The sequence below is a fragment of the Bos grunniens genome, chromosome 17, assembly GCF_055505025.1.
Source record: "Bos grunniens cultivar Pamir isolate PY7600 chromosome 17, Bosgru_T2T1.0, whole genome shotgun sequence".
In the NCBI taxonomy this organism is placed as follows: Eukaryota; Metazoa; Chordata; class Mammalia; order Artiodactyla; family Bovidae; genus Bos; species Bos grunniens.
The window spans coordinates 70,507,255-70,535,118 of NC_141181.1; the positions used below are offsets into that span (position 1 = coordinate 70,507,255).

At 54.3% G+C, this 27,864-nt stretch overlaps 2 protein-coding genes across 69 annotated transcripts in view; one reads left to right on the top strand and one right to left on the bottom strand.

Annotated features, from left to right (window-relative positions):
- SFI1 (SFI1 centrin binding protein) overlaps positions 1-649 on the top strand; it is a 95,645-nt gene extending 94,996 nt beyond the window's left edge. For 28 of the 49 annotated variants that reach the window (XM_086348870.1, XM_086348899.1, XM_086348895.1 and 25 more), the window contains one exon: positions 1-649. In XM_086348870.1, the coding sequence (XP_086204996.1) occupies positions 1-565 (565 nt within the window). In that variant the 3' untranslated portion in view covers positions 566-649. The other 21 variants (XR_015144792.1, XR_015144793.1, XR_015144795.1 and 18 more) reach the window with 1 other exon arrangement.
- Positions 307-27,625, bottom strand: PISD (phosphatidylserine decarboxylase). Of its 20 annotated transcripts, none has more exons than XR_015144798.1 (10): positions 27,551-27,625; positions 21,035-21,114; positions 17,623-17,798; positions 5,917-6,134; positions 4,288-4,453; positions 2,834-3,070; positions 2,553-2,691; positions 2,255-2,473; positions 1,918-2,078; positions 307-1,547 (listed from the first exon to the last, which is right to left on the bottom strand). XR_015144798.1 is itself a non-coding variant. In XM_086348921.1 (10 exons), exons 1-10 carry the CDS (start codon positions 27,610-27,612, stop codon positions 1,323-1,325), a joined length of 1,611 nt encoding a protein of 536 aa, XP_086205047.1. In that variant the 5' UTR covers positions 27,613-27,625; the 3' UTR covers positions 307-1,322. The 20 variants fall into 20 exon arrangements, 19 of the variants coding, with proteins under 19 accessions (XP_086205047.1, XP_086205051.1, XP_086205053.1 ...); XM_086348921.1 differs by having other exon boundaries at positions 2,255-2,401; XM_086348925.1 differs by lacking the exon at positions 5,917-6,134 and adding an exon at positions 13,061-13,171 and having other exon boundaries at positions 2,255-2,401.
- Between the last annotated feature and the right edge of the window lie 239 nt (positions 27,626-27,864).

Consider the following 27,864-nt stretch of genomic DNA (forward strand, 5'->3'; position numbering starts at 1 on the left):
GTCCTGCCAGCGGCAAGCACACAGCCTGAGGCGGTGGCTAGAGCTGAGCAGGGCGGAGCCCCGGGCTGAGGACCAGGAAGCTGAGCAGCAGGTTGAGGAGGAGCTGCAGAAGGTGAGGCGCGGGCGGCTGGGACGGCTCCTGGGCTGGGCTTCCTCTCAGCTGGCCCCCCGTCCCCCCAGGTGGAGGTGCAGATCCAGCAGCTGGCCCATGAGCTGCAGGCCCGGCGCCAGCCCGTCCACACCTGCATCGCTCGGGTCCAGGCCCTGCGGCGGGCTCTGTGCTAGTCACCACGTCCAGGAACAGAATGCAGAGCAGCAATGTTTTTTAGTTTATTTCAAAATGTTGCAATTAAATGAATCACTGTTCAGAAGTCTCCCACTTTTCATACAAAAATACTGTGCTACTGATACAGTTGAAAAAGTTCAAATGGCTTCTCCTGCAGGAGAAATTCACAGCATCCCCAGGAAACATGAAACTTGGCCCTCCCCCCGCCCCCCATCAGTGGCTCCCTCAGGACTTCGTACCTGTTTGTTAGTATCTGTTATTTGGGGACAGGTTTTCTAGGCACTGACACCCACCTCCGTCACACACCAAAGACATCAACAAGGCTCCTTTGTTTCCAGTGTAAGCCCCTGATCAATAGCAGCAACTTCTGCATATTTACACAGGCCTGGATGTAGGGAGGGGACACAAGCTCGCCCCTGGTCCCAGCTGGGCCACCACTAGGGGGGTCGATAATAGATCCTACCAGCTCCAAAAGGTCACTCGCCACGGCCTGCAAAGCACCGAGCCACCAAAGGCCACCCTTGGAAGCTGCTGACAGTCTCGGCAGGTGACGTGTTCAGCCACATGTGCAAAGAGAGAAGACAGCCTTTCCCAACAAGCAAGGTGGAGCAAACTCGGACAGAAAGCAGCTGCGTTACCGGCCCCGCTGTGGGGCCCACAGTCAGTGCCAGGAGGCACCTCACCCTGTGCAGGGGAAGCAGAGGCGGAGGCCAGAAAGCAGTGACAGGACGAGCAGCAAGAAGGTACCTTAACTACCGCGTATCTCAGAACGGAAATCGGGACCAACCGAACGCTTGGCCGGGAGGTCAAAGAGCCAGTTTTTACGAGACGTAAAAGTCTCCAAGAGGGACTCCATCATCCTGGCCCACACTTTCTCTTCGGGTGGGAGAGGGGGTGACGGCGGTCTAGGGCACGACGGGCTCTGACGACCTTGTCTGCACCCCAGAAGCAGGGACGGAAGTCACCCAGGTCCTGCCTGGTAAGACCCTGCAGTCCCCTTGAAAGGACCCTCAGCAGCCACGGCCATGCAGGAGGCTCAGAGGGAGCCCAAAGCCTCCCCAAATCGGATCTTCTGTCCTGCCTGCAGTCTGAAGTTGAAGTCCTTGGGGGCCTCGAAGATGAGCACGATGGTGGAGCCCAGGTTGAACTCGCCCAGGTGCTCGCCCTTGCGCATGGGGATGCCCTCCTTGTTGGCGTGTGTCACGAAGCTGAAGTCGTTGTAGGAGCCTTTGCTGTATCGCGGGCTGTTTGTGTGCAGGTCCTGGGAGGTGGGGACAGAGCATGTGGGCCGTGGACACACCCTGCCCCCCACCCTGCTTGGGAAGGGAAGTGGGAACAGCAGCTCAGGCCAGGGGCCAGGTCTGAGCTGAGAGCCCCTGACCTGCTGTGACCTGGGGCTGGAAGGAATGGAGGAGGCATGACCTGCCTGTTCACCTGTGCCCATCACACACAAGGGCTCCCCTTGGGTTTTCAGCAGAAACAAGTGCCAAGCACGGAGATTAATTCCCTCCCCCTGCAGCCACCTCTAGACCGGGGTGGGAGACCCGCCTTCCTAGAAGTCGCAGCCCCAGCAGCTCTGGCCACACAGGAGACAGTGCAGGGAGCCCAGAATGGCCGTGGGACCTGCTTACCCGGTCGAAGTAGATGCGGATGGAGCCCACGTTGGTGGCCCCCACGGCCGTCAGTGAGAAGAAGCCGTGTTTCCAGTCCCCAGTCAGGACCACCCGCTCATTGTGGCAGAAGAGCTCCTTGATCCAGCGGGCCATGCCAGGGTTCACGGACATCAGGGAGCCTGTGGGACAGACGTGTACTCCCTGCCTGGCCTGTCATTCCAGATGCAGAACAGGCTGGACCCCAACCTGCATCCCCACACCCAGCTTTGCCCCCAACTCTGGAGCCCACGGCCTCTGACAGGAAGAAGCCCAGGCGCTTGTCCGAGGCCCCCGGGGGCAGCTGGGCCCGGCCTACCTGGGAAGTGGCGCCTGTGGGAGACGGTCCAGTCAGTAGGGGAGTGGAAGCAGTGGTAGTCCCCGGGGGCCAGGTAGATGACGCAGTGGTAGAGCTCGTTCCCTTCGCGCGTGACCAGCTGGCTCCTGAAGGAGCTGTGGGGCGTGGCTGCGGGCAGACGTGGGCCAGCTGCTCAGAGCCCTCTGTACCGCCTGGACACCGGCTCCAGGGAGGCCTGAGCTGCAGGCAGAGGGTCTCCTGTCCACAGGCCTCCCGCCCCTCCACCTGCTGGCACCCAGCACCGCGGGCCAGGACCCACCTGGGGGGAAGGGCAGGTCCTCTGAGGGCGTGCGGGGTCCCAGGAACGACTCCAGTGAGTAGGTGACCCCCTTCACCTGCTCCACCTCACAGTTCTTCACCTGTCCGAAGTTGAGGATCTTCCCATCCGAGGGGCTGATCTGGAAGGGTCAGGAGAGGCTCGCTGCAGGGGAGGGTGTGGAGGACAGGGCCATGGCCCCCCTGGAGGTCCAGCTTGGAAGCAGTGCCCACCAGGCCCAGTGTGCCCAAAGGTGCAGAGGCGGGAGGTGGGTTGGGCCTCACCACGCTGTGCAGGCCGCACACGGGCCGGGCCTGCGGCTTCAGCTTGCGCCGGAAGAACTCGCTGAGGTTGCGGTAGTGGTGCAGGTCTTCCACGGCGGCCTCCTTCATGTTCACCCCGAAAGTCCAGATGTACAGGCTGTAGACGGGCCTGCGCAGCCAGTGCGGCAGCTCCACTTGGTTGAGGCGGCCCCAGGCCCGCGACAGCAAGCGCGTTGGCACCGACTTGTACAAGGCCACCTGCAGGCCCCAAGGGCAGGTGAGTGTGCCACGCCGTGCACGCAGCCCCAGGACCCCCCCACAGGGACCAGCTCTGAGGCCCGAGCAGCTGGGACCCTCGAGGGCTTTGTGACATGGTGGTTTCTCACCAGGAACCAGACTGAGCTTCCAAGTCTTTACACAGTAGCTCAGGTATCACCCATTTCCTGCAGCATTCCCACCCCGTTTCTTGGATGGGGACGGGCATACGAGGATCGGATGTGGTCACACACAGGCTGTGGTGGGCACTGCTGCGAGCGTCCCAGACCAGCACGGGAACAATCGGCTCTCGGTGCTCAGGCGAGTCCACACCCCAAAGTGCACGTGCTCAGCCTGCCCTGAGCATAGGGGCTTTCGGGCAGAAGTACCGGGCACTGACACCTATACTCCAAGGGCCTCGCAGTCCACACAGCCGTCCCCACCCAAAGCTCCTCTAGGAGAGGGAACTCCGCACCTCAGTCAGACCCTCCAGCCCAAGCTCTTAAATCTCAGGTGCCACTGCAGGACCTGCTTTAATTGGTGGCTGCTGCTTGCTGAACACTGCCAAGACCAAGTCCCCAGGGTGCAAAAGCAATTCCACTCCCAACTTTAAACACCTCTAAAGAGGCACTGAGTTAGCAGCTCTTTGCACTCCCGGCTGATACCCACATGTGGGGGTGGCCCAGGGCTGCCCTATGACCCTAGGCCTAATGCCCAGTGCCCCATAGGTACCCTCAGCTTCCAAGCCTGGTGACACCCATTGGGCTGCTCAGGGCCCTCACCTGGCCCTGCTGGGGGCTCCTGGGTCCTCAAAAGCATCCCTACCCAAAGAGGCCACACAGGCTCTAGCGTGTATGAACTGCCCTCTGGCGTCCAGAAATTTGATTCTTCTCAAAATCACCTCTAAGCTTTTTTCTGCCTGAACACAGGAGATGAAACAGACACCATTTTCTGAATGCCCAATGTGGGTTCTTTCCAGAAACAGAGCACTTACACGGCAGGAATGCAGGCAGAGAGAGCAGCCCGTGGATGATGGGCCTTTCCAGTCACCTGTCCACAGCCCACATGGCCACCGACCAGCCCAGCCCCTCCACCAACTTGCCTTCCAACAGCATCTGTTGAAGGGCTCAGGCCCCACAGCACTACCTCTGCCCAGATAACTGGGCACCCCCCTCCAGCCTGCTGCGGGGAGGCAGGGCTGGCAGCCCCCGCACACTTACCCTGCTCACAGGCCTCCATCCCACCCGGCTGAGGGGCCTGAGGGCGCCGAGGGGCAGGAGGTAGTAGAGGACCGTCAGGGGCCAGGAGCGCAGTTTCAGAGCAGGTTTGGACATGCAGCTCAGCTGTCCCAGCCTCCGCCTCAGGGCCAGCTGAGGGAAGTGCAACCTGCAGGGCACATGTCCACGCACGGCCGAGGTCAGCAGAGGACCAGGGGCCCCACCCTTCCCATCCGCCGCACCCTCGGCAAGCTTGCCTGCCTCTCCATGGATTTGGTGACACTGGCCAGACCTCCTCACACTAACCGCACTCTGAGTCGGGGGGCTGGGCTGCCTCTGTCAGCGCTCACCTCCCAGTCTCTCTACCTGCATGTCAGCTGAGACTGCTCAGAATAGCTTCTGAACCTGGCGAGGGCCCTGTCTCGGACCTTGGGGCCGAGCACCAAGGAGGCAGTGTAGACAGAGCCCACGGGGCGGTCCCCGCCTGCCTGAGGCCAGCTCTGTTCACATGGGCTTCAAGGAGAGCTAGGCTGAGCCCCCAAGCCTCTGGCAGCATAAGATCTGGGTAACTCTCTCCATGGACCAAGCCTCTTACTTCCTCATCTGATAAGAGATCAGGCCTGGTAAGATCACACATACACACGCAGGTGCACACACACAAACCCCTCACGGCTACTGCTCCATCCCCCCTGCAGTCTTTTCTACGTCAGCTCAGGTTCTCCACAACAATCCAGAGGGTGGTGGCAGGCCCTCAGGCCTGCTGGGGCCACACACACCTGACCCAGGCCCCCCCCTTCCAGTAAAGGTAGGTGGGCCTTCCTCTGACCCCACCAGCCCCAATTCAGTACAGTCAGCAAAGGCTCAGCTTCAGGGGAGCCAGAGACCAGGGTAAGTTCTATCCTGAGTCGTGACACTGAGGCCCAGGTCGCCGTGCCACAGACCCAGGACCTAGATGCTCTCAAGGCCCCAGTGTGGGCTTTAGACCACACTACTACCCGCTCGGAGAATGTCCTGGAGCCTCGGTTTCATCAAAAACACTACACTCAGCTGGAGCAGCAGGCTCCATCTGCGCCTCTGCTCTCAGAGCAGCTCGGTCCTCTGCCCCCAGCTGCTCAACAAACCAAGGAACAAAGGCAGCACAGCTGATAGGAAAGCAGAGAAGATGGAGAACAGCCGAAGGCCGGGCCCTGCAGCTCAGCGGTGGCCCTGAAGCTGCTGACTCTGCACTGCTCACCAGACCCTCTGCGATCATTCTCTCCCGTCCCTTTAAAAAGGTCCACGAAATGGGTAGGGGCCAAGCCAAGCCAGACACATCACTCCTCTACCCCAGGTTCCTCCCGCCCACCCTGCTCTCTGCAGGAGTGCGGGGACCAATCCCAGAGAAGCTGCGCCCAAGCGGGGCGGGGGCGCAGCGTGGACACTGGACCACCAGCCCGCTGGCCCCCACCAATACCTGAAGCGGGCTCTCCGACTCAGGCCCCCCGGAGTGGGCCCCTCTAGCCGCGGAAGCTGGTCCCCTAGCCCCCTGCCGCCGCCACCACCTCCACCGCGGAGCCGCTGGACGTGAACTCTGACCTTCCGGAGGTCGCGGCGGGGTGCGGCGGGGTTAGGACGCGGCCGTGGGCATCTCACCATTTCGCCGGGCGGAGCTCGGGTCCTCGCCGCGCCTCTGACTGACACATGGTGGGCGGCGCGAGGAGGCGGGGCCGGCGCGCCTTTGTCTCTCCTCCTTCCTCCCTTCCCCCCGGGTCGGCGCTGTCACCGCTCCTCGGCCCGAGGTGGCGGCTGGGGGGACCGCTCCCCGGCTCGGTCCGGTCCGAAGGCTCGGGGGCGCAGGTGAGAAGTCGGGGCTGTTGCGGAGACAGGCGCGGGTCACGGACCTGCTCGGCCCGCTGTGTTCCTGGCCACCTGCCCACTCCCGGCAGGGAGGGGACTCGGCGCCGCCGGGCCCAAGCGGGAATCTGAGCCCTGCGCTCCGGGCAGGCACCCAGCGTCGGCCCTGCCGCCCCTCCCTCACCAGGACCTGACCCATTTTTCCTTTCAGGTGACAAAGTAGCATCTGAGGGATGTGGGCGCGGCGCTGGGACCCGGCGTCTGGCCTGCTGTGGCTCTCCTCGCGGCCTCCACCCCTTCCTCCTCATTAGAGGGGCAGCCGGGCGCCCTCGGGGAAGCCCGCCACCCCGCCTTCCCCTCTCTCTGGGGAGGAGCGGCACTGTGGGGCGAGGGCGCCTGCCTCGCAGCTAGCGGGCAGGGGAGCAACATTCCGCAGCCCCGAGTTCGTCTGCCCAGCACACTGCCGACCCGCGAGCCTGGTGGCATCTTTACAGGAAGACACATGGGGGCCTAGGGCTGCTCCCGCCCAGGCTACCGAGCAGGGCAGAGCAAGAGGCCCCAACTAGGACCACCTGGACGTCTGCCGCCCAGGGCAAACCCACCTCGCTGAAGGTGAAAGTCCGCGGCCATGGGGCTGGACCAGGCCGACTAGGGTCTGGATGGTCAACTGAATTTCTACCCTATCTCAAACCAGGACACCCATCTCCCCAGGCCACCCTCCTGAGTGGCCAGAGGGTGCCCACCCAGACTTCCTCTGCCCACCCAGACTTCCTCTGCCCGAGGGCCAGGCCTGAGCTGACGTCCTGCCCACCTACGAGCAAGCCTGCCCCACCTGAGGCCCCAAACTTGCCTGCTGGCTCCCAAGAGAAGCAGGCCCAGTGGGAAGATGGGCAGTTGGGATTGAGCATGGAGCTAGGCTTCAGGACCAGGTTCACCAGCCATGCCCCACCCCCCTCTAGAAAACTGGATTCATGGTGGGGGCTGGTGAAGTCTTGTGGGCCTGGATAGCAGCCAGACTTCCTTGGGGCAGATTTCCTCACTGTCCTCCTGGCGGGACCATGACCGCTTCTGCATGTTGTCAGGCACATTCAGGAGCCCACAAACCAACCCAGCTCATTCCAAAACGTCAGGCCCTCAAAGCAGATCCCTACGTGTGCCTTTGCGTTGCATCCTCTCCCAGAGCCTTAAGTCCAGGGGCTCTGGGGGGACCAGCCCAAGGAGCTGCTATCCTGGAGTCACTCCAGAACTGCCCTGAGGAGCCCGAAATCTGCATGCCTCAGTCCTGTCTCGGCCACTACTCTGCTGCCTCCTCTAAAATGGAACACTGAGACCAGGGTCAGATTTCTTCTAAATCACCATCGGTGCACCCCCCAAAGGCCCCCAGGAAGCAGGCATGAGTTCAGCTGTCCCCCAAGAAATGGGCCAGCACCCTCAAGCACCAACCAGCTGGGAGCTGCACACTGGCGGGAATGGGTCCCTAGAGGTCCGCCCTTCTCACTCAGGGTGTTCCCACTTCAGAGCCCCCCTGCCCTCTGTGCCTACAGTGGCCTTTGGAGGCCAAGCCAGAGCCTTCTCTCCCTCTCTGGCTCCCTGAGTGCAACTTGGGGCACTCAGGCCTGAATGTGGACTCTGCAAGGAGGGCACTCTGAAACACAGAAGTACAGACAGCTTCCCTCTCTCCCTAGAGTCCCAAGGACACTCCGTGGGATGAGATGGGGCTGGGACCAGTAGGAGTTCAAAGTCATTGCGCAGCCTAAGAGCCAGCCATGCGGAACATGTGGACAGAGTTGGTCTGGTGGGGGACGGGGACCATCTGGTGGCTGTGACCCTGGATGCCCCCGCCACCCTCACCCTGCACGCTGGGAAAGGCGAGCCGCAGGCGCTGTCTAGATCTCAGTCCCCTCATCTGAAAGGGGAAGGACTGTTCCTCCTGGTCACCTGTCTGGAGGCTTGGAAACCCCACGCCTCCATTCCCCCCAAAAGCTTAGCGCAGCCTCATCCCGCAGTCCTGGCTCCTGAGGCCCCCCTCCCTTTCAGACCCACGCTCTGGGAGGACAGAAGTTTGCTCTCACAGGGAAGACGGAAGGAACAGGGCGGAGGAGGCAGTTCGGACAGAGGAGCCCCAACCCCAGGGCAGCAATGATGTGAGCAGGAAGGGCGGGCTCAAGAAGACCAAGTTGGAGGGGCTCACCTTTGTCAGGATGAGCTCTTCTGGGGTTCACAGAACCCTAGCCCTGCCGCAACATCCCTGCCCACCCCTCACACCCTGCACAAGTCAGCCTGGGGCAGAGGGGGCAGAGGGTGTTCCGTATGGAAAGCTCCCTGGGTGCCAGACACCCGGCCTGAAGCCTCGGCAGGTGACCCCCAGTGCCCCCAAACCACGTGTCCCTGGCCTGACTTGCGGTGCACACGCCTGCTCTGTGGGGTAGTCACAGGGCAGCTGTGTCCAGGTGGGGCCACCAACGATTCCTCCGTGAGTGCCAGGGCTAGAGGTGACAAAATGTCAGAAGTAGGGAACCAAGAAAATGGATTCTCCCTGAGAAATGGGTAAGCCATCTTGGGGAAGCCTCCGGTGAAAGAGGAGGAAGCAAAAAGAAAGGTCCAGATGCGCCTCTTTCAGGGGAGGTACAGGGAGGAGGCAGGAGTCGTTCTTAGCTCCCCTCAAGGAAAGCAACCTTCTCCAGGACAGTCCTTGGCACCAGCCGGGAGTGGGGTTCTGGGAAGGGCGGGTTTCACCCCCTCAGGCCCGTGGTCCCGCTTCCCTCCCCTCAACTCCCAGCCCCCGGCAGCACTGAGGAAACTGGGCGCAGGAAAGACCCCGAGCAGCCCGGTTTCCCTTTTCCGGGCTGTGGGGCGAAGAGATGCTACAAGACGCTGAGGAAGTGAGCTCATCCGCCGGGCCCCGTGACCCACCGCGTGGGGCCAGGGAAGCCACAGCTCGGTGAGGACCGGGGAAGGGAGCGGGGTGCTCCTCAGATCCCCGGTGGGAAGGGGCGACCCACAGCCCAGGAGGCGAGGGCCTCCGCGCTCACTCACCCGCAGGTGGTCGGCTCCGCTCGCGTCCGCGCCGCCCGCGCGACTGAACTCCCGGGAGGCGCCGCTCCACGGAAGCAGGGGGCGGGCGGGCGGGGGCCTGGCTGCAGCCACTCAGGCCGCCGGGGCGGGGGCAGGGGCCGGACACCAGGCTCGGCCGCGCCCGCCCCGGCCAGGGTCCCTTTAAGGGGCGGGGCGGGGCAGAGGAGCGGCAGGAAGAGGGGACCGCCTCCGGGGCTGGGGGCGCCGCACGGCCCCACACACGCCCCTCCCCACCGCCGGGCCTCCTCGCGGTGCGGGCCTCAGCCTCCAGCCACCTTTTCTAGCCAGCCCTCAGAGCTGACAGAAGGCAGCGAAGCCCTCGCTCCTTCTCACACCCAACCCTGAGGACAAAGGCTGCTTCCCCTCCCCAACCCCTCTTCTCCAGGCAGATACACCCTGACACATAAACCCCCAGTGCAGACCAGCACAGGAGGCCCAGTGGGCAAGGTCCGCCCAGCCCTGCACGCAGGCTTCCTCGCAGGGATCAAGACCTGTGGGGTGATTCTCCTCCTATCTTCCTGCCCCACTGGATGGTGGGGCCCCAGCCTGCAGGCTTCAGCACCCTAACCCCTATGCCCACCAAAAACACTTGGTCAACATGGGATGGAATGAGCCAGTTTTCAGGGGTGCACCGCCACCACGACTCAGTCACAGAAAGCACGCAGTACCACCCCAGCATCTTCTGACCATGGGGAATTCACTTTCCAGAGCATTTAGAAGAGCCTCTTCCTCTTCAGGAAGCCTTAGGGCTTGTGAGGAGATGGCAGGGGAGCCAAGGCCATCTGCGCCAGATGCAGAGAAGGCGCAGTGGCACACACAGCTCACACACCTGCCGGCATCTGGATCCACCAACAAACCACAGCCTGGGGCATCTCAGCGGGGAGGAGGGAGAAGACGGAGGCTCCTCCCTCAGGGACGGCCCCCATCACCGACGGGGCGGAGCTGGGAGGCAGGGGGGGGGCATGGGCATTCTCAGTGAGTCTCCAGGCCCCTCTGAGCTTAGAGCGCCAACCAAACACCACTCACGATGGGATGACAAGGAGTTAAAGCACAGAAGATGCTGATACACAATCCTAACAAGAAAAACACAGACCCAGAAACCTGGGGAGACCATCGCGGCTTCCCCAAAGCCTGCAGTGCACCCAGACCCGAAGGAGCAGGGCGGGGGGGGGGGGGGGGGGGGGCGGTGTGTGTGACAAACCTGGCCCAAGAGCCCAGCTTTTCATCCTCCGAGCGCCCCGGAGCGCTGCTGCTCTCCACCGTGAAAGGACCAACTGGGCTGCTCCACGTGGACCTGAGCTCCTCTGGAATCATTCGAAACTCTCAGGCTGGTCAGTGCTTAGAAAACTCATAAACCAGCCCTGAGACCGGCTCTCCCGCCTTCTAACCTGCCCTCCACCACGCGTACCTCAGGAGGGAAATGCCTTCTGGACCGTATTCCAGACAAAACTCAACATGGTTTCTGGGACTGACAAACCCCTCGGCAGGTGCACTTTCCCCGAGTGAGGCCCCTCTGGCCAGCCACACTTGGGCCTCTATTTCCACCTTGCCTGGACTCCCCTGGGCGGGAGTGCCACCTAGCGCCACCGCAAGGTTCTGCAGGCCCCCAGCCACTCGGCCAGAGCACTGAGGACGGTGCCGGCCCCTCCCCACACCCTGAGCACCGTGCCCTGCTGGGCCAGGGGGCCAGGGAGTGGCAGGTGTCCTCCGTTAGTTCTCACTGCCCGGGGCTAGTGGAGGCCCCTGAGGAAGAAAAGTGATGGCCGGCGTCCCAAGGCTGGCACAGGGAGCCAGCAGCAGGTCATCAGCCTGGCAGGAGCCGGGACAAGCACAGAGCGCCCTCGGGTGACTTCTTGATCCAAGGGCTTCTCACAGCCCTGCCAAATTCTCCCGTGGGGCTCTCCAGTGTTAACCAGCAGTCCCACCAGCCCGATGACTTCTCTGCTGCCTGGAGAGCAAACAGGGTGCAGAAGATAAGGAAGCCCAGCAGAAAGCTCCCTCCTGGCTGGAGCCCAGCCTCATCCATTCCCTGCCCCCTCAGGGCTCCAGGCACAGGTGCCCCCCAGGCTAGGGGAGAGGAAGGGCTGGAGGCGCTGCCACAGCTCTGCTTCCCACCAACTGGACTGTCTGCCCATCTTAACATCCAGAGTTGTCTTCTCACCACCTACGAGGTAAGAAGCAGAATAGCACTTACTGAATACCCACCCCCTGCCAGCATGGGACCAGGTATTTATACCTGTGTCATTCTCATTGAAAAGCAGCCTGTTCACAGAGAGGAACAATAAAGAAGCTACAACAATTACCGGAAGTTTAAAAGCATGTAAAACAAGCTCCACACTGTCCAGGCTCACGGAGGGAAGGAGACGCCACGTGCAGGTGGTGGGTGGGGGCGGGCCACGTGGGAGACCGACAGGCTGATCCGGCTTTCTTTCTTTTCACAGCTGGGATGCCGCACCTTCCTTTTAAAAATACTAAACTGAGCCGGAAACAAGGAAGCGATGTTAACACAGGGACCGCTCCCTGAACACCCCATGGCTAAGCTGAGACAACAAACTGCATCCTATGCTCAGATGTGGACTGAAGTGTCGAGGGATGAAGTTGCATTTTACAACATCTGCAATGTTCTTTCACTGGCTTTGAGGGGAGTCCACAAATGCACGCAGAAATGAAGCAGATACAGCGAAACATTAATGTCCATGAACTCAGTGGTCTGTGTGGGTACCTCTTCTCTCAACTTTTCTGCCTTATTCAAATGCTCACAATAAAAAACTGGAAGACTGTGTTTAAGCCACAGAAAAACTCTAAATTCTACTACTGGGGAGAAAAGCCCCAGACCAGGCTGGCACACGGTGCCTCTCCTGAGAACCCCTCTCTGTCCACACAGCAGCTCCTTGCCTGGTGGGAGAGGCAGCTGCCAACCACCACCCTGCACCTCGGGCCCCATCCCCATGGAGTCAGCTCCTTGGTGCAGGAGGAGGACACGTGCCAGCTTCTGCCCCAAAGGCCACCCTTTCCACCCCGCCCACATGACCACACCTGTCCTCAAGCCCGGTCAGAAAGGGACACCTCAGAAGTGCCAGAACCTGGGGGTGGAGGCTTCTGCCACCAGATGCCTCCCTGCGTGGGACAGGAGACCCCGGGGTGGGCACACCTATGTGCTCCCTCCACACACCTGCCACCCACGTCACCTGCTGGCACACCTTTCAGCCTCTTGGTAAGAAGCACTTGCGAAGGTCTGTTTCCCCTTTTGCACTTACGGAGACACAAGCAGGGCATATCTGAAATCAGAGCCGCCACACAGACACAGACCGCACGACACTCTGGGCACGGGGGGCGGGGGCGCCTTCCAGCCCCGGGCAGATCTGTCCCCTCAAAGCCACCTCTCCACAGAGGCCCGGGGCGACCACCCTCCCCCTGGAGGCCAAATACCAGGCCTGAGCAGCCCAAAATGATCAGGCTCTTTGACCCTGAACCCAAAGCTTTCCCAGGAAGGACATCATGAGTTCCTGAAAAGGCACTTGGGGAAGAGTCTTTGCCTCGCCTAGCCACAGCTCTGGCTCTGAGGGCAGGTGTCTTGATCCAACCGGGGCCGCAGGAGGGTGGGCTCCTTAGTCCGTGCCAATCAGACTGAAATGTTAAGCTGACAAGTACACTGAGCCAATACAGGCAGAGAATAAACACATGAGAAATGTTGATGGGGACTCATGCTCAGAGAAAAGCCGACAACAGAGCGTAATACAGTGTGAGTCTGGAGGCTCTTCATTCCCTCCCCTCCACCTGCTCAAGTCAGAACTCACCAGGCGTTTTCCACTCCCACCCCACATCCAACCCAGCAGTGCATCCTGTGCACTCTCCCCTCAAAACATACCCAGAATCGAATGTGCAGTCTACAAAATCCAATGACCTGGCGCAGCTAACAGAAGCACAGCAGACAGGTACCAGCAGAGCAGTTGCCAGGGGCGGAGGGAGGGACCCTGGGCTGGGGGTAGGAGGGGCAAGCTATTAGGCACAAAAGAAGCCACAGGAATATACTGTATGACGCGGAAATACAGTCAGCAGTTTATACGAACTATAAATGGAGCATGACCTTAAAACTTGTGAATCACTGTACTGTACACCTGTAACTTACATTCTACGTTAATTACACTTCGATAAAACAACAGCATAGGCTGCCTTTCCCCTCCTCACTGCTCCCACTCTGATCCAGGCCCCACCTCTCCTGCTGGGATCCTGTCAGAGCCTCCCAACAGGTCCCCTAACCTGTCCCCACGGCAGCCAGGACAGTCGGATCAGAACCCATATCACTCAGGGTGCACTCAAAAGATAGGCAGAGCTGGCGCCCTGGGTCCTCCCGCCCTCCGGGCCTCCAGCCACAGGACCTCTTGTTCCCCATCAACAGCGACAAGCGCGCTCTGTCCAATCTGCCTGGACGGCTCTCGCCGCTCCTCAGATGCCGCGGGAGCCCACACGGCTCTGGGCGGGCCTGCCTTCCTTCCTTCCCTGGTCCTGCCCAGCCCAAGACACTGTGCCCTGTACCTGTCTGTGCTTCCTCCATGGCGTTTCAACACCTCGACATGCCCATGTGTCCCTGTTTCTTGTCTGTCTTAGCCCCTAATAAGGGCAGCTCTCTGAGGATGGGAACTCCGGTTCTCTTCACTAGTGAACCCCCTGTAGCTCAACAAGGCCTGGCACATGAAAGAGCGCAAAGATTTGCTGTATGGAGTAAACACGAGAGGAATGATGTTTGCTGTGACAATGGTTTCACTAACACCCACTGTGGTTCATGTACGATGAGCCTATGCCTAATGGACAATGCCTATCACAGACGGCTACAAGAGGCTTAGATGCCAAACACACAGCACAAACTCTGCAGGTCCCCACACCCTTTCAGACAGCAACTCTACAGCCAGCACTCAGCCCGCGGACAGGCCTACGTGCAAAGACGTGCTCAACATTGAACCCTAGTGGAAACCACCAGTGCACCAGAATCCACCACAGTAGCAGAGTCACTTAAAGTTCGTACTTACGTGGAGTCTGCAAAGTCATCATACTAGGTTGGTGCAAATGCAATTTCAGTTTTTGCATTGTTGAAATTTGCTGTTTGATACTGGAATACATTCTTAAATGAGGTTGTGTTATACAACATCTTAACGTGCATTTCTCGCTTTATGTTTTTTGTGCTAATGACTTATTGCCGTTTAGTTTACATTTATTTTGGACTATGGAAATGATGTTAGACAAAACGTAAATTCGAGGGATTTTATGTGAGTTCAAAATGGATCTTAAAGCAGTGGAGAACACTCGCAACAAAATGCATTTGCCCAGAAACTGCTAACATACATACAGTGCAGTGGTGATTCAAAGTTTTGCAAAGGAGACGACAGCCTTGAAGATTAGGACTGTAATGGGCAGACATTGGAAGTTGACAATGACCAAGTGAGAGGATCATCGAAGCTGATCCCCTTATGACTATGCGAGAAGTTGCCAAAGAACTTAACATTGACCATTCTACAGTCGTTTGGCATTTGAAGCAAACCGGAAAGGTGAGAAAGCTGGATAAGTGGGTGCCTCATGAGCTGACCGAAAATTTAAAAAATTCTTTTGAAGTGTCATCTTCTCTTATTCTAAGCAACAACGACAAACCATTTCTCGATAGGATTGTGACATGCGACGAAAAGTGGGTTTTATATGACAACCAGTGATAAGCAGCTCAGTGGTTGGACCAGGAAGCTCCAAAGCACCTTCCAAAGCCAACCTTGCACCGAAAAGAGTCATGGTCACTATTTGGTGGTCTGCTGCCCATCTGATCGACTACAGCTTTCTGACTCTCAGTGCTGAGAAATACACTCAGCAAATCGATGAGATGCACCCAAAACTGCAACGCCTGCAGCTGGCACTGGTCAACAGAAAGGGCCCAATTCTTCTCCATGACAACGCCCGACCACATTTCGCACAACCAACGTTTCAAAAGTTGAATGAATTTTGCTAAAGTTTTGCCTCATCTGCAATATTCACTGACCTCTTGAACATTCACTGACCTCTCACCAAACGCCACTTCAATCATCTTAACAACTTTTTCCAAGGAAAACGTTTCCATGACCAGCAGGAGGCAGAAAATGCTTTCCAAGAATTTATCAAATCCTGAAGCACAGATTTTTACACTACAGGAATAGATCAATTTATTTTTCATTGGCAAAATTGTGTTGATTGTAATGGTTCCTATTTTGATTAATAAAGATTGTGTTTGAATCTAATTATAATGATTTAAAATTCATGATCTGAAACCACACTTACTTTTGCACCAACCTAAAGACACAAAATAGGAGCAGCTGCCCCTGGACGGCACAGGTACGAACTGCACGGGTCCACTTATAAGCAGTGTTCTCAATAAATACGCACTACAGAACTATGCAAATGGAGGATACGGAGCCACGTACCCCAAGGGTGGCCTGTAAAGTTACATGCACATTTCTGACTGCTGCAGGGACGGAGGTTGGTGCCTCCAATTTCTACATTGTTCAAGGGTCAACTGTATATCCGTTTAAAAACAGAGATAGACAGGAAGTGAATACACGAAAACTAAAGCCCACGATTACGCAACAAGTCATCTAGTGAGAAGGAGGGGGAATCAAGAGTGTCCTCCCTGTTTTCCAACATTCTGTCAGAGCATTAACATCATCTCTGTCATTTACGAGAGAATGAGACTGATTTACAGACAGGGGCCACCACCACTCAACCGGGAAAGGACAGCCTTTTTCAACCAACAGTGCTGAGCACACCGGACATCCACGTGAATGAAGTCAGACACTGACTTACACGACACAAAAAACAACTCCAAACGGATCAGAGACCTAAACATCAGACCTAAAGCTGTAAAATTCTTAGAAGAGAGACCTCCCTTGTGGTCCAACGGTTGAGACGCCATGCTCCCAACGCAGGGGGCTGGGGTTCGATGACACACGCGATGGGGCCACTCAGCTGTGCACACCCAGAGCCGGTGCTCCTCCACAAGAGAGACCAGGATGAGCAGCCCAAGTGCCGCCCCACTCACCGCAACGGAGAGCCCGCACAGCCAACAACAAATTTACAGAGGAAGAGAGCGCAAGGAGGACTGACTTCAGCCCAGCTCTTCCAGGCCTCTCGCCGCACCGGGCCGCTCTGCCCCCATGTCCCGTCACTGTCCGGAGCCCAGAGCTTATGAGCTAATTCAACCCTGTCCTCTTTACAGACAATCGTCTTTCAGGTACTGACTCACAGGTGGCAGGAATTCCAGTTATACAAACAATGGATGCTAAAAAAAACCACTGACGTTGGTCTTTTGTGAATGAGGAAGCAGATTTCTTCCACACGCAGATTCTCTCGGGATTCCTTGGAAATGAGTGGGGATTTCCTGAAAGCAGGTGAGCAGGTCACAGGGTGGCTCAGCCTGACAGATGCTCAGGGTCAGAGGGAAGAAAGCGTGAGTCTAACACTCCAGTGGGGTCATGGGTCACAGTCTCACAAGTATTTCACTAGTTGGAAGGAGAAGGATATGTTTACACAGGAAACCACCAACAACAAATACGCAGCGTTCAGCATACTTAAAAAGTGTGACTAACATACTATACAATGACCCCTCACCAAAAGGAGTCTGGAGTATGTGACCCCAAAACAGAAAACTTGGAAAGTGATCTGTCTGAATCCACACAGCTACTAAGGCGCACAGACAGAACCAGCCTTCAGGACTTGAGACCCTGGCTGCCAGGGGCAGCCGGGCCGGATTAATGATATGGGGAGGCTCACAGGGAAACCCACACACATCACCCCAAATACCATCAAGTCTCTGCTTTCCCAGGTCAGGGTCTACTCACAGTGCAGGTATTTCATTTGTTAAATTAAGGGTGAAAAGAAACCAATTTTTAAACTCACACCTTTATACTCAATTTCAGCGTTGACGGAACGTCCACTAGGAGTCAGGAGCGACGCTGTGCTGTGGGAAGCCCAGGTGCCTTGAGTTCATCAGGCGTCCCTTGACCGCAGCCGTCACTCTGTGACACCCAACCACACCCTCACTTCCCAGCCCAGGACCTTTTTGAGCAGTAATGGTAAAGAGACTGGACGGTTGCAGTCTGGTTCCTGGTGAGAACGTATCCACATCACACAAGTCCAACTCTTCTGGCCCGCCCTCAGACTGAGGAAGCATGACGGCCAGGACGCCAGCCCCAGGGGAAGGCATGAGCTCCCAAGATTTCAAGAGGCCTTGGGAAGACCAGGGCTGAGTCTGAAGACAGAGGGAAGCCTGACACGACTTCTACATCGCCCCAAACCCACTGGAGACATGAGCTCCAAGAAAGCACATTCCGCTTTCTCAGACGGCTTAACTTCGGGGTGATTTACGGAGGGACAGGAACTGTGCTCCGGGAGGACACAGGGCGGCTCCCCGGTTCCTACCTCCCAGTGACCAGCAAGCTTGGGCGGGACGTCCAAGCCCAGCTTCTCCAGCTCTCGCTCCCGGTACTTCTCGTACTGCCGGTACCCTGCATACCCGCCACCTGTGGCGACCAGAATGGGCAGGGGGCGCAGCAGGGACGAGGTGCGGGCAGGGGCCGTGTGGACTTTCCTGGCATCTGTAAAAAAACAGGAAAACGTTGAGCCAGGAGAAGGGACAGCACTGAGTCATGCAAACACAGCACCAACAGGAAGGCTGGGACAAGCCCTCAGGAAAGCTGACGGGACCCCAGAGATCTGACGAGCAGGAGCAGCCCTGAGTCACTGCGGAGACGCTGCTGCCTCCAGAGTCTACCTAGTTGGGGACTCACGCGTCTTCCCCATGAAACAACGATGTACCTCGACTGCCACCACAGCTACACAGTTTAAGATGAAAACGTCAAATGTAAAGAGATCAAGAAAGTATCCCAGGGTGCCCTGCTGGCTACCCACAGGACCAGACAGGGACAGGCTCTCTGATCTCACTTTTATGACCCAGACCCAGTTCTGACTGGACAGCAGTATTCTTTCAAAGGCAAAATCTCATAAGCTCTTACAATTCAACAATAAAAGACAAATAGCCCAATTAAAAAACATACTAAGGGCTTTCTTCATGGCTCAGTGGTAAAGAATCTGCTTGCCCATGTAGGAGACACAGGTTCTCTCCCTGGTCTGGGAAGATCCCACATGCCAGGGAGCAACTAAGCATGTCCGTCACAACTGTTGAGCCTCTGCTCTAGAGCCTGAGAACCAAAACTGAAGCCTGCCAGCCCAGAGCCCGTGCTCCACGATGGAAGATGCCACCGCAGTGAGAAGCCCGTGCTCACCACAGCCAGAGAAAAGCTCACGCAGCAACAGAGACCCGGCACAGCCAAAAATGAGTAAACAAAAAAATAAAAACATACTATGGATATGAACAGATGTTTCTCCAATAGGAATGGCCAGAAAGTACATGTAAAGATGCTCAACATGCATTATGGGTTGAATCATGTACCCCCAAACCAGGTGGCTCCATGGTAAAGAATCCACCTGCTAATGTAGGAGCCACAAGAGACTTGAGTTCAATCCCTGGGTCGGGAAGATCCCCTAAAGTTGGAAGTGGCGACCCACTGCAGTGTTCTTGCCTGGGAAACCCCATGGACAGAGGAGCCTGTGGGCTACAGTCCAGGGCCCACAAAGTCGGAGACGACTTGGTGACTGAGCGCGCACACACACAAAACTCATATGCTGAAGTCCCAGCCCCAGCGCCGCTGTCACCTTTCTTGGATAGAAGGTCTCTACAGAGGGAATCAGGTTAAAATAAGGTCCCCACAGTGGGCTCTAATAATATGACTTGTCCGCTTACAGAAAGAGAAAACCTGGAGACAGACACGCATACAGGGAGAAGACCATCTGAAGACAAGGGCAGCGAGGTGAAGGCAGCAAGTGAAGAAGACTGCAGCACAGTGAGAAGAGGGGTTTGGATTTGTTTGTTTTTCTTTTTTTCTGGCCATGCCGAGAGGTTCGTGGGGTTTTAGTTCCCAGACAAGGGATTGAACCTGGGCCCTTAGCAGTGACAGCTTCAAGTCCTAACCACTGGACCGCCAGGGAATTCCCTGCTGTTTCTTTTTTTAATGAGCAAGTATGGATGTCATTCATCTCTTCCATCTTCTGATTATTCCTAAAGAACCCTTACTACTTAAACTAACTAGTCTACCTCTGACCAGAAAAACTTGTCAGAAAGCAAGAAACAGTTTTTTCCCTCTTTCTGGATTGTCTGGTGAGGAGAGACCTGCTGTACGCAGCCTCACGGTACTTAGCCAGCGGCCCGGGCTGGCCGGGTCACACCCTCCTCGGCGCTTTGGCTACACCGGTCCTTGCTTCAGTTATAGGTCTCTTTCTCTACCGGCTTTCTTTACTCCTCTAACAGGAGGCAGTAAGCAGAGGGTGCCCTTCACTCCTGATGCCTCCCCGCTGTGTTTGTCATGTCATAAAAGCAGTTTTTCTGCAGATCTGCGACATTCTGACTTCATTTCTGAGGCTCCCCTCCATCCTTCAAGTGAGTCTTACATGTTCCCACGCGCAAGTCCTACTTAAGTAACACCCAGATGTGCTCCTATTTAACTACCTTAATAATAAGCTTTTTGTTTTTATTCTCATTAACCATCTCATTTTATTCCCAAGGTATGATTACTTGGCAGTCAAAAACAGCTTTTGGTACAACAGAATAAAAAGGGTATCTAGATAATAAAAACAACGCACATTTTTGTACAGATTTAAACAGCTGCTTAAAAGATCCAAAAAGTTCACAACCCAGTGCTGAGGTGGGTGTGGGGAACCGATGTACTCATGAGCCTTTTCTGCTCAGGAGTGTAAACTGGGACAACCCTCTCTGAAGAGCAATTTGGTCTAAATACCAAGTTATAAAATACACAAACCTTTTTAGTCGGCAATTCTAAGTCACCAAATTTATCCTGAGGATGCATAAAGATATGTTACTACAGAACTGTCTGTAATAGAAAAAGAGTTCAGTTCAGTTGCTCAGTCATGTACAACTCTTTGCGACCCCATGAACGGCAGCACGCCAGAACTCCCTGTCCATCACCAACTCCCGGAGCTTACTCAAACTCACGTCCATTGAATCAGTGATGCCATCCAACCATCTCATCCTCTATCGTCCCCTTCCCCTCCCGCCTTCAATCTTTCCCAGCATCAGGGTCTTTTCCAATGACTCAGTTCTTCACATCAGGTGGCCAAAGTATTGGAATTTCAGCTTCAACATCAGTCCTTCCAATAAGTATTCAGGGTTGATTTCCTTTAGGATGGACTGGTTGGATCTCCTTGCATCCAAGGGACTCTCAAGCGTCTTCTGCAACACCACAGCTCAAAAGACTAGAAGCAACTTCAATGTCCAACACTAAACGGTACAGTCAAGTGACGGAACACCACACATGCACCCAGTAAAAATAATCGGATAACAGCAGCTAAAGCTTCAGTGGTACCTATGTGCCAGGTACTCTAAGCACCTCACAGGCACAATTCCATCTGATCCTAACGACAGCCCTGTGAAATAGGTGCTGTGTTTGTGTGAATTTACTGATGAGTGAACTGAAGCCAAGAGGCCGGTGCCGTCTCTAAGTGCTACTTGTGCTGTGCTTAGTCGCTCAGTCGTGTCCGACTCTTTGCAGCCCCACAGACTGCAGCCCGCCAGGCTCCTCTGTCCATGGAATTTTTCAGGCAAGAATACTGGAGTGAGTGCCATTTCCTTCTCCAGAGGATCTTCCCCACCCAGGGATCTAACTCACATCTCTTGAGCCTCCTGCATTGGTAGGCAGATTCTTTACCACTGTGTCACCTGCGAAGTCCAATCTTTTGTAAGTAGTAAATCGCTACTTACTTGTGGAAAAGGTTCTCAGAGGTGGCTTCCTCAAGGACTGAAGGAAGTGGCTCAAGGCAGCATCTTCACAGTGAGGACGCCTATAATCAAGCAAAAAGGAGTCGTTAAACATTTTTTTAATTAAAAATTAGAGGATCAACTGCCAAAATTTGAATACAATCTATAGAGTCAATAATACTATTGCATCCACTTAATCTACCAGTTGTGACCACTGCACAGGACTGCCGTTTTGTAAGAAAATGTCCTTATAGGAAAAGGGCTCAAACAGTTAAAGGGAAAGGGGCACCAAGTGTCTCAGCAGAAAGTGTACACATATACACACTCACAGAAAGAGACAGAGGGAGAGAAGGGGGAGTGATAAAGCAGATACAGCTGAACAGGGGAGTCAGAGCACAGGGTATTTGGAAATTCTCTGTACTATTTTCATATCTTTTCTGAAGTCTAAAACTTTTTCACAAAAGAATTACTCTTAAGACCATAATAAGCAGTCAAGCTGCACTTACACAAAAAGCATACGTTTCTTCACCACAAAAGAACAGCTGTACACAGCCTTGTAGCTTCTAACTCCTATTAATTAAAGAACCTAATAAAGTGCTGAAATTTTAACTGTTTTGCTTTTGGGCTGTGCCACGAAGCCCGCAGGACTGGACCTGTGCCCCAGCAGTGCAAGCACAGGGTTCTAACCACAGGACCACCAGAGAATACCCTGAATTTTTAAACTTTATATGTTTACCCTGGGGAAAGAATGACGCAAACAAATCAGGCTGAGCTACTCTAATCTACTTTGAGTCTGGAAGGCTCAACTTGTTTGGAATTTTTAAATTATTATTTGTGGCTATCTTGCCACAAAAGCTACTTTCACAGGGTAAAAGGGTTTTCAAGCATTCTGAGAAAAAATATGACCATTTTCATGGCTTCAAGCTGTAAGGAAATGGTATTTTATTCTTCGTCGCTCTTCATTTCCTCTTTACCTAGGGAAATAGGACACATCCCCAGTGCAGTAAGTGACTGTGCGAGCAAGGAAAGCATTAATGAATTTTTAGTAAACAACCGGCTCTCTCCTTAATCAAAGAGCAAACAACCCACCTTCAATTCAGATAGCACTTCAGTTCTCCCAAATACTGACCTGAAATCTAAAGTAAAGAAACTACGTCCTTGTTAGTAAGGGTTTCTTTTTTTCCTTTGGAGTCTTTTATGAAAGTATAAATTTACTCTATTATAAATGTCTAAACTGCTATTTTTGTGGAAAACAGAATGGCATTTATGACTTTCATACAGTAATATTTACATTCATGGATTCTTAGTAGTTATGTCTTACATAAATATCCTGTGAACATTATCAGATTTAAACACCTTCATTTACTCCTGTGAAATTTCCTTAATGACACTCTCGCAGCTTGGTGCTAACAGGGTGACTCTGATTCTCCTACAGGCAAGCAAGATCTGCATGCAGAACAAGTCTGGGACCTTGACCATCACCACCCCCTCAGAGGCCAGATGGACGGACAGCTACTGACACAAAGGAGGGAGTGTTGCAGTAGGTGAATGTCCTTTCAGAGTGCACAATGCTCATCTCTCAGACTGGATACTCCCACTGCAAAAGCAAGCGCCTGAGACTCTGCCTTCCCAGTGGAATTAGAGCCAGCGCTGTACGTTCTGACTGAAGGCTGCATTGTTGCGTGGCGCACACTGCTGCACTGTGCATTCCAGAACTGCTGCTGAGCCCCCAACTCAAAGAATGCTTGCAGACTGTTGAATAAGGCTTTTTCTTCCCTCCCCCCGGGGCGGGGGGCGTTGGTTAGGGGAGATACAAGTGGGAGATCGTGGTTTATCTACTGTAACCCAATGCACAGCACCCAGGTAGCTGATTTGCATTCACATCTTCCCAAGAACAATGTCAAGGTCTCGCCATCCACTGCTGCAGCCCTAGCTCCTGGAACAAGTGCCTGGCAAATAGCTCGTTGCATCAGATTGTCTTTCATCCCTGGGTCATTCTTATTCTCATATCAACACCACACTTTTTCTGATCTTACAACACTGCCCACGCCACTGCGGGCGCGCAGAAAGAGCAACGTTCGCTGCCATCACTTCCTCGCCTTCCTGTCTCTCTTAATCCCACTCAACCGGGCTTTTGTCCCCACCACATCGTCTCCTGCCAAGGTCACCTCTTCCACGCTGCCAACCCCTACTCACATTTCTTGGACATCGTGTTATTTGACCTCTCAGCAGCATCTGTCACAGGTGATCCCCTTCTTTTTTTTTCCCCCTCCAATTGAGGTATAACTGAAATGTAACATTTATTAGTTTCAGGTGGAGGATATTATTCCCTATTTGTATATATTGAGGAAGGATGCCCACAATAAAACTAGTTAAACATCCCTCACCACACGTATTTGCAGATTTTTCTTGTGATGAGAAGTACTCTCTTAGCAACGTTCAAATATACAAGACAGTCCCAGGAGCTGCAGTCCCCACACCGTGCCGTGCGTGTCTGGGACTCAGGCGGTTTTAACTGGGAGTTTGTCTCTTTCAATGCCTGCCTTCACACCTTGCCCTTCTTGAAACACATAGAGCCTTTGGAGCCCTGATTTTCCTCCTGTCTGTCCAGTCTCCCTAACTTCAAACAGCTGCCATGCCCAAGGCTCAGACACCTGCTTTGTCCAGGCTGTCGCCCTAGAGATGTTCACCCAGTCTGGTTTTAAACAGCCAGATGCAGAGGACTCTCCTCACTGCTACTTCAGAGACCTCCAGACCATATTTCAACCTGGCTACCCAACATCCTCACTTTGAAACGCCTCAAACTAAGTTTGTCCAAAACAGAATTCCCAACCCTCCCTTACTCCCCTTCAACAGCTCCATCCCCCAGAGCTGTCCATCTGTGGCAGAGACTAGCCAGCCGGTTATTAAACCCACTTCCTCTGCCCAACAGATGAGATTTCCTAGAAGTGAGTTCTAACCACTGTGAGAACCATTCAGACTTCCCAGGTCCCTTCCTGGCCTGTTAGATGGAGACAAACATGCAGATCCTGGGCAGCCATGTGTTACGATGGCAAGAGATGGGCCCTCAAATCATGGTGCCTTCACGATGAAAAGCAGCCTGGGCTTATATGATAGAGACAAAAACTTTCACTGTGTTAGTCACCAAGATGCTAGAATTTACCTGTTACCACACCAACACTGCTATAATTAATACACCATCCCAGAAAAAAGGCACCACAACTCCCCCAGTGCACAGGCTGAAACCCCAGAACTCCTTTGCAAGTCCTTTCTTTCTCACTGTCCATATTCAATCCACTGACAAGGCGCGAAGCCCCCACTTTCAAAGTACACCCTCATCTGCCTACTTCTCTTCTGGCCTGAGCCACTGGGTCTCTGCTGAAGAGCTGCACTAGCCTGGTCTCCCTGCTTGGCCTCCGTGTCCCATTCATCACAGAACATCCAGACTGACCTTTTCAAAACAGACCCTACAGAAGTGGCCCTCTGAACCCCAGACCTCCTGCTACTTCCCCTCTCCTCATGCATCCACCCCCTTGCACACCCACGCCTCTGCATGTGCTGTCTGCTCCGGGGGGCACACCCCTCCAGCTCAGTCCCTCCTCACTCAATTCTCTGCTCAAATGCTTCCTCCTGACCACAAGCCCAAGAGTTCTCTCTCTGGAGCACTAACTCCTTAATTAACTTCCTTTATTTTTCTTCTCACTACCTGAAATGAACTGATTTTATATATATTCACGTATTTCTGTCTGTACTTGTCCACAAACACAGGGGTTTGTCTGTCTTCCCCCTAGACCTCAATCTCAACAGCGAGATTAAGCATCAGAGAAATGAACGGCTAGGTTCAATCACATGTACCTTCTGTATGGTAAACCCACGTGTACCTCCTGCAAGCAGGCAATTAAAGCCCACTATTAAGCACTTAAGTCTGACCCTGGGGCTCAGATCTCCATTCCGCCACTTGTTAACTAATTCTAAGCCTCAGTTTCTCCACGTCTAAAAATAGGACCCACCTCATTAGGAGTAAATGAGACAATCACATAAAACCTGAATCCCAGGCCCTGGTACCTAGCTACATATCACTCTTATCAAAAGTAACACAAGTGAGGTTCAGCTGGCACATGGGGTGGCCGCACCAACTGTGACCACTGTTCACCCTAACTGGTCTGTGTCCACACTGTCAGAGTTTTAAACTATTTTATGATTTACTTATTATTTTTGGCTGTGCTGGGTCTTTGCTGCTGCGAAGTTCTCAAGCTGTGGGGAGTGACAGCCACTCTCTAGTTGTGGTGCTCGAGCTTCCAATTGCAGTGGCTCCTCTTGCTGCAGAGCACAGGCTCTAAGACTCGGTAGTTTCGGCTCTCCGGGCTCCAGAGCACAAGCTCAACAGCTATGGCACGTGAGCTTAATTGCTCCACGGCATATGGGATCTTTCCAGAAGAGGGGTCGAACCCATGTCTCCTGCTTTGGCAGGCAGATTCTTTACCACTGAGGCACCAGGGAAGCCCAGTTTGAAAATATTTTTAACATCACCTCTGGTGGTAACACTAACTATAGTCCTTATGTCCCTCCTGCTTTTTAGAGCTGTGAAAAGTTCTCCTGAAAATGAACTGGCAGGTTTCTTAAGGCCTTATTCCATGTTCTATCTCATATTATTTAGCCGTATTCCCTCTCTCTTCCACTAAACTGTAAAGTTCTTTCAACGCAAGGCCTGTATCTTTTAATTCCTCTCTTTTCTCCTGCCCTCCCCCCTCACCCCGATCCCTGGCACTGTAGTTGACAGTGGCAGGAATGTCATAAATACTCCTGAAGGAAGGTCTTGCACAACCACGCACCCCCTAGGCACTAGGTTCATATGTGCCTGAACCAAAGAATCGTCCAGAGCACCCATAAAAAATACAGTTGCAAGGGCCCCAACCTACACCTACTGAGCCTGAATTTGGCAGCATTGTGGGGATATACCTGGGAACCTCTTTTACTAATAAACACCCACTCCATTCTTTTATCAAATTTAGGAAACATGGTCCTAAATTATCACTTATAATTACTTTCTCTATTTCTCACCTGTCACATATCACTCAGTTACTGGAAAACTCTGCAGTATGAGGCTTTCAAATATATGTCTCTCAAACAGACACTGCTTTACTTAAAAATCATGGAAATGTTATCTTTTGGGGGTTTTTTGCATCTCAATATAGTTTCCACCTGGATATGTAACAGCTTTGAAAACTGAATTACTGTACCCAAATCCTCACCTCTCCTACCCAGTGGCCCTAAATCCAGTTGTATCTACCTATACTGGTACTAAAGTTTCGACTTTTTTCCCTTTTTAAAAGATAGTGGGTGAAGTCACCTTCCTCACCATCGTTTCAAAAACAAACAAACAAACAAACATGAGGGTCATTTTTTTAGTCTTTCCAACTTATGACACATTTTACTACTGACTCGTAAACAGCACACCTGGTAACAACATTAAAACCACAGAGACCCTCTTCTTCAAATCCTAACAGTTATCACCACACTGTGGAGCCCTCTCCTGAGAAGTTACACCACTTCTGAGTAGTTAATAATAGAAGAGGGAAGCTCTCCTAGCCAGGGCAATGGCATTTTCTGTTCCCTCTCTGTCCGAAACCAGTGTCTCTACTTCCCAAAATCACAGCGCAAGCCCTCGTCCACGCTGACAAAATGAAGCCAGTCCGAAACACAAAAGTTGCGGGTCTCGCAAATCTTAGCTCTTCGAAATGACACCGAGCGACAGATTCTAAGTTACAGCAACCAACATTTTAATCCATTTCCCCAGAGTCCAAATGCTCCCATGCTAGCTCTTACATAAGCTACTTCGAATAATGAATGTCCTCACGGTGGGCAGCCTGAAGGAAAGGTCCCTGCGTGAGACACAGAGGTACCTGGGAAGGAGTCTCAGCTCTGCTGCTACCTGGCTGGGTGGAACTGAGCAAGTCCCTCCGTCTATCAGGGCCTCGACCTCGCCAAAAAGAAAGGGCTGGATTTATGACCCCTCCAACAATCTAAGAGTTGACAGTCACCAGGGTAACCGAGACCCTATTTCCATCATGGACGATTTTGAGATTACGGAATCCTATCCTCTCACTTCAGAGTCCAAGAATCCAAAGTGAAAGCCGCCCAACTCCAGCTCCAGTGCTCTTCCCACATCTCGGCGCCCCTCCCAGCAATACCACTCCCAGAGAAAGAAGCGTCCAGCCCTGCCTCGGCTCTAGTGGCGGACACGCAGCCCATTTCACCTGGTTTAGTGGGTGCTTTTTGTTTATATTTTTGTCCCTTGTGGAGTGGAAAGGACAAAGAGAGAGGTTTAGGCCAGATTCGGACCGTCCTAGGCGGAGGCAGTCGCACCTGCGCCCGAGCTCTAGGTGAAGGTGAGTGGCTCCGTCTCCACTCGAGCATTCCTCAGGGCGAGCCCGCGACAGAGAAACGACTCCTCTCTCTAGACCCCTGTTTGGCTCGGGCCGTCCCTCGCCCCGAGGCAGGCTCCCCAAACAGTTGTACCTGTTCCGCCACGCGACCCCGGGCAGCCACCTCAGACATCCCTGCCCCACGGACGCCGCCATCTTGTCTCCTCCTCCTCGGCGGGACACGCCCCCCTCTTTTATACGCGGGTCGCACTCATGTGACGTAACGAGCCTCGAACTCTCGGGCCCAATGAAGAACGCAGAGCGTGTGGGGGGCGGGGCTATGTGTCTAAGGTCCTTCGCCCGCCCCTTTAGGCACCTGCAGAGCCGGGTCGGGTAGGTAAGCAAGGTGGCTGCGCCTACTGTGCTAAACCTGGACCTGGGCGCCGGGTTGCCAGTTCTCCTTCCTCC

Coding starts and splice junctions, on each gene's coding strand:
- PISD (XM_086348921.1), bottom strand. CDS start 27,612: ATGGCGGCGTCCGTGGGGCAGGGATGTCTGAGGTGGCTGCCCGGGGTC. Junction 6,135..17,622: donor AGCTTGCTGGTCACTGGGAG/GTAGGAACCGGG, acceptor TCTCCGCAACAG/CCCCGACTTCTCACCTGCGC. Junction 2,079..2,254: donor CCACAGGCGCCACTTCCCAG/GTAGGCCGGGCC, acceptor TCTGTCCCACAG/GCTCCCTGATGTCCGTGAAC.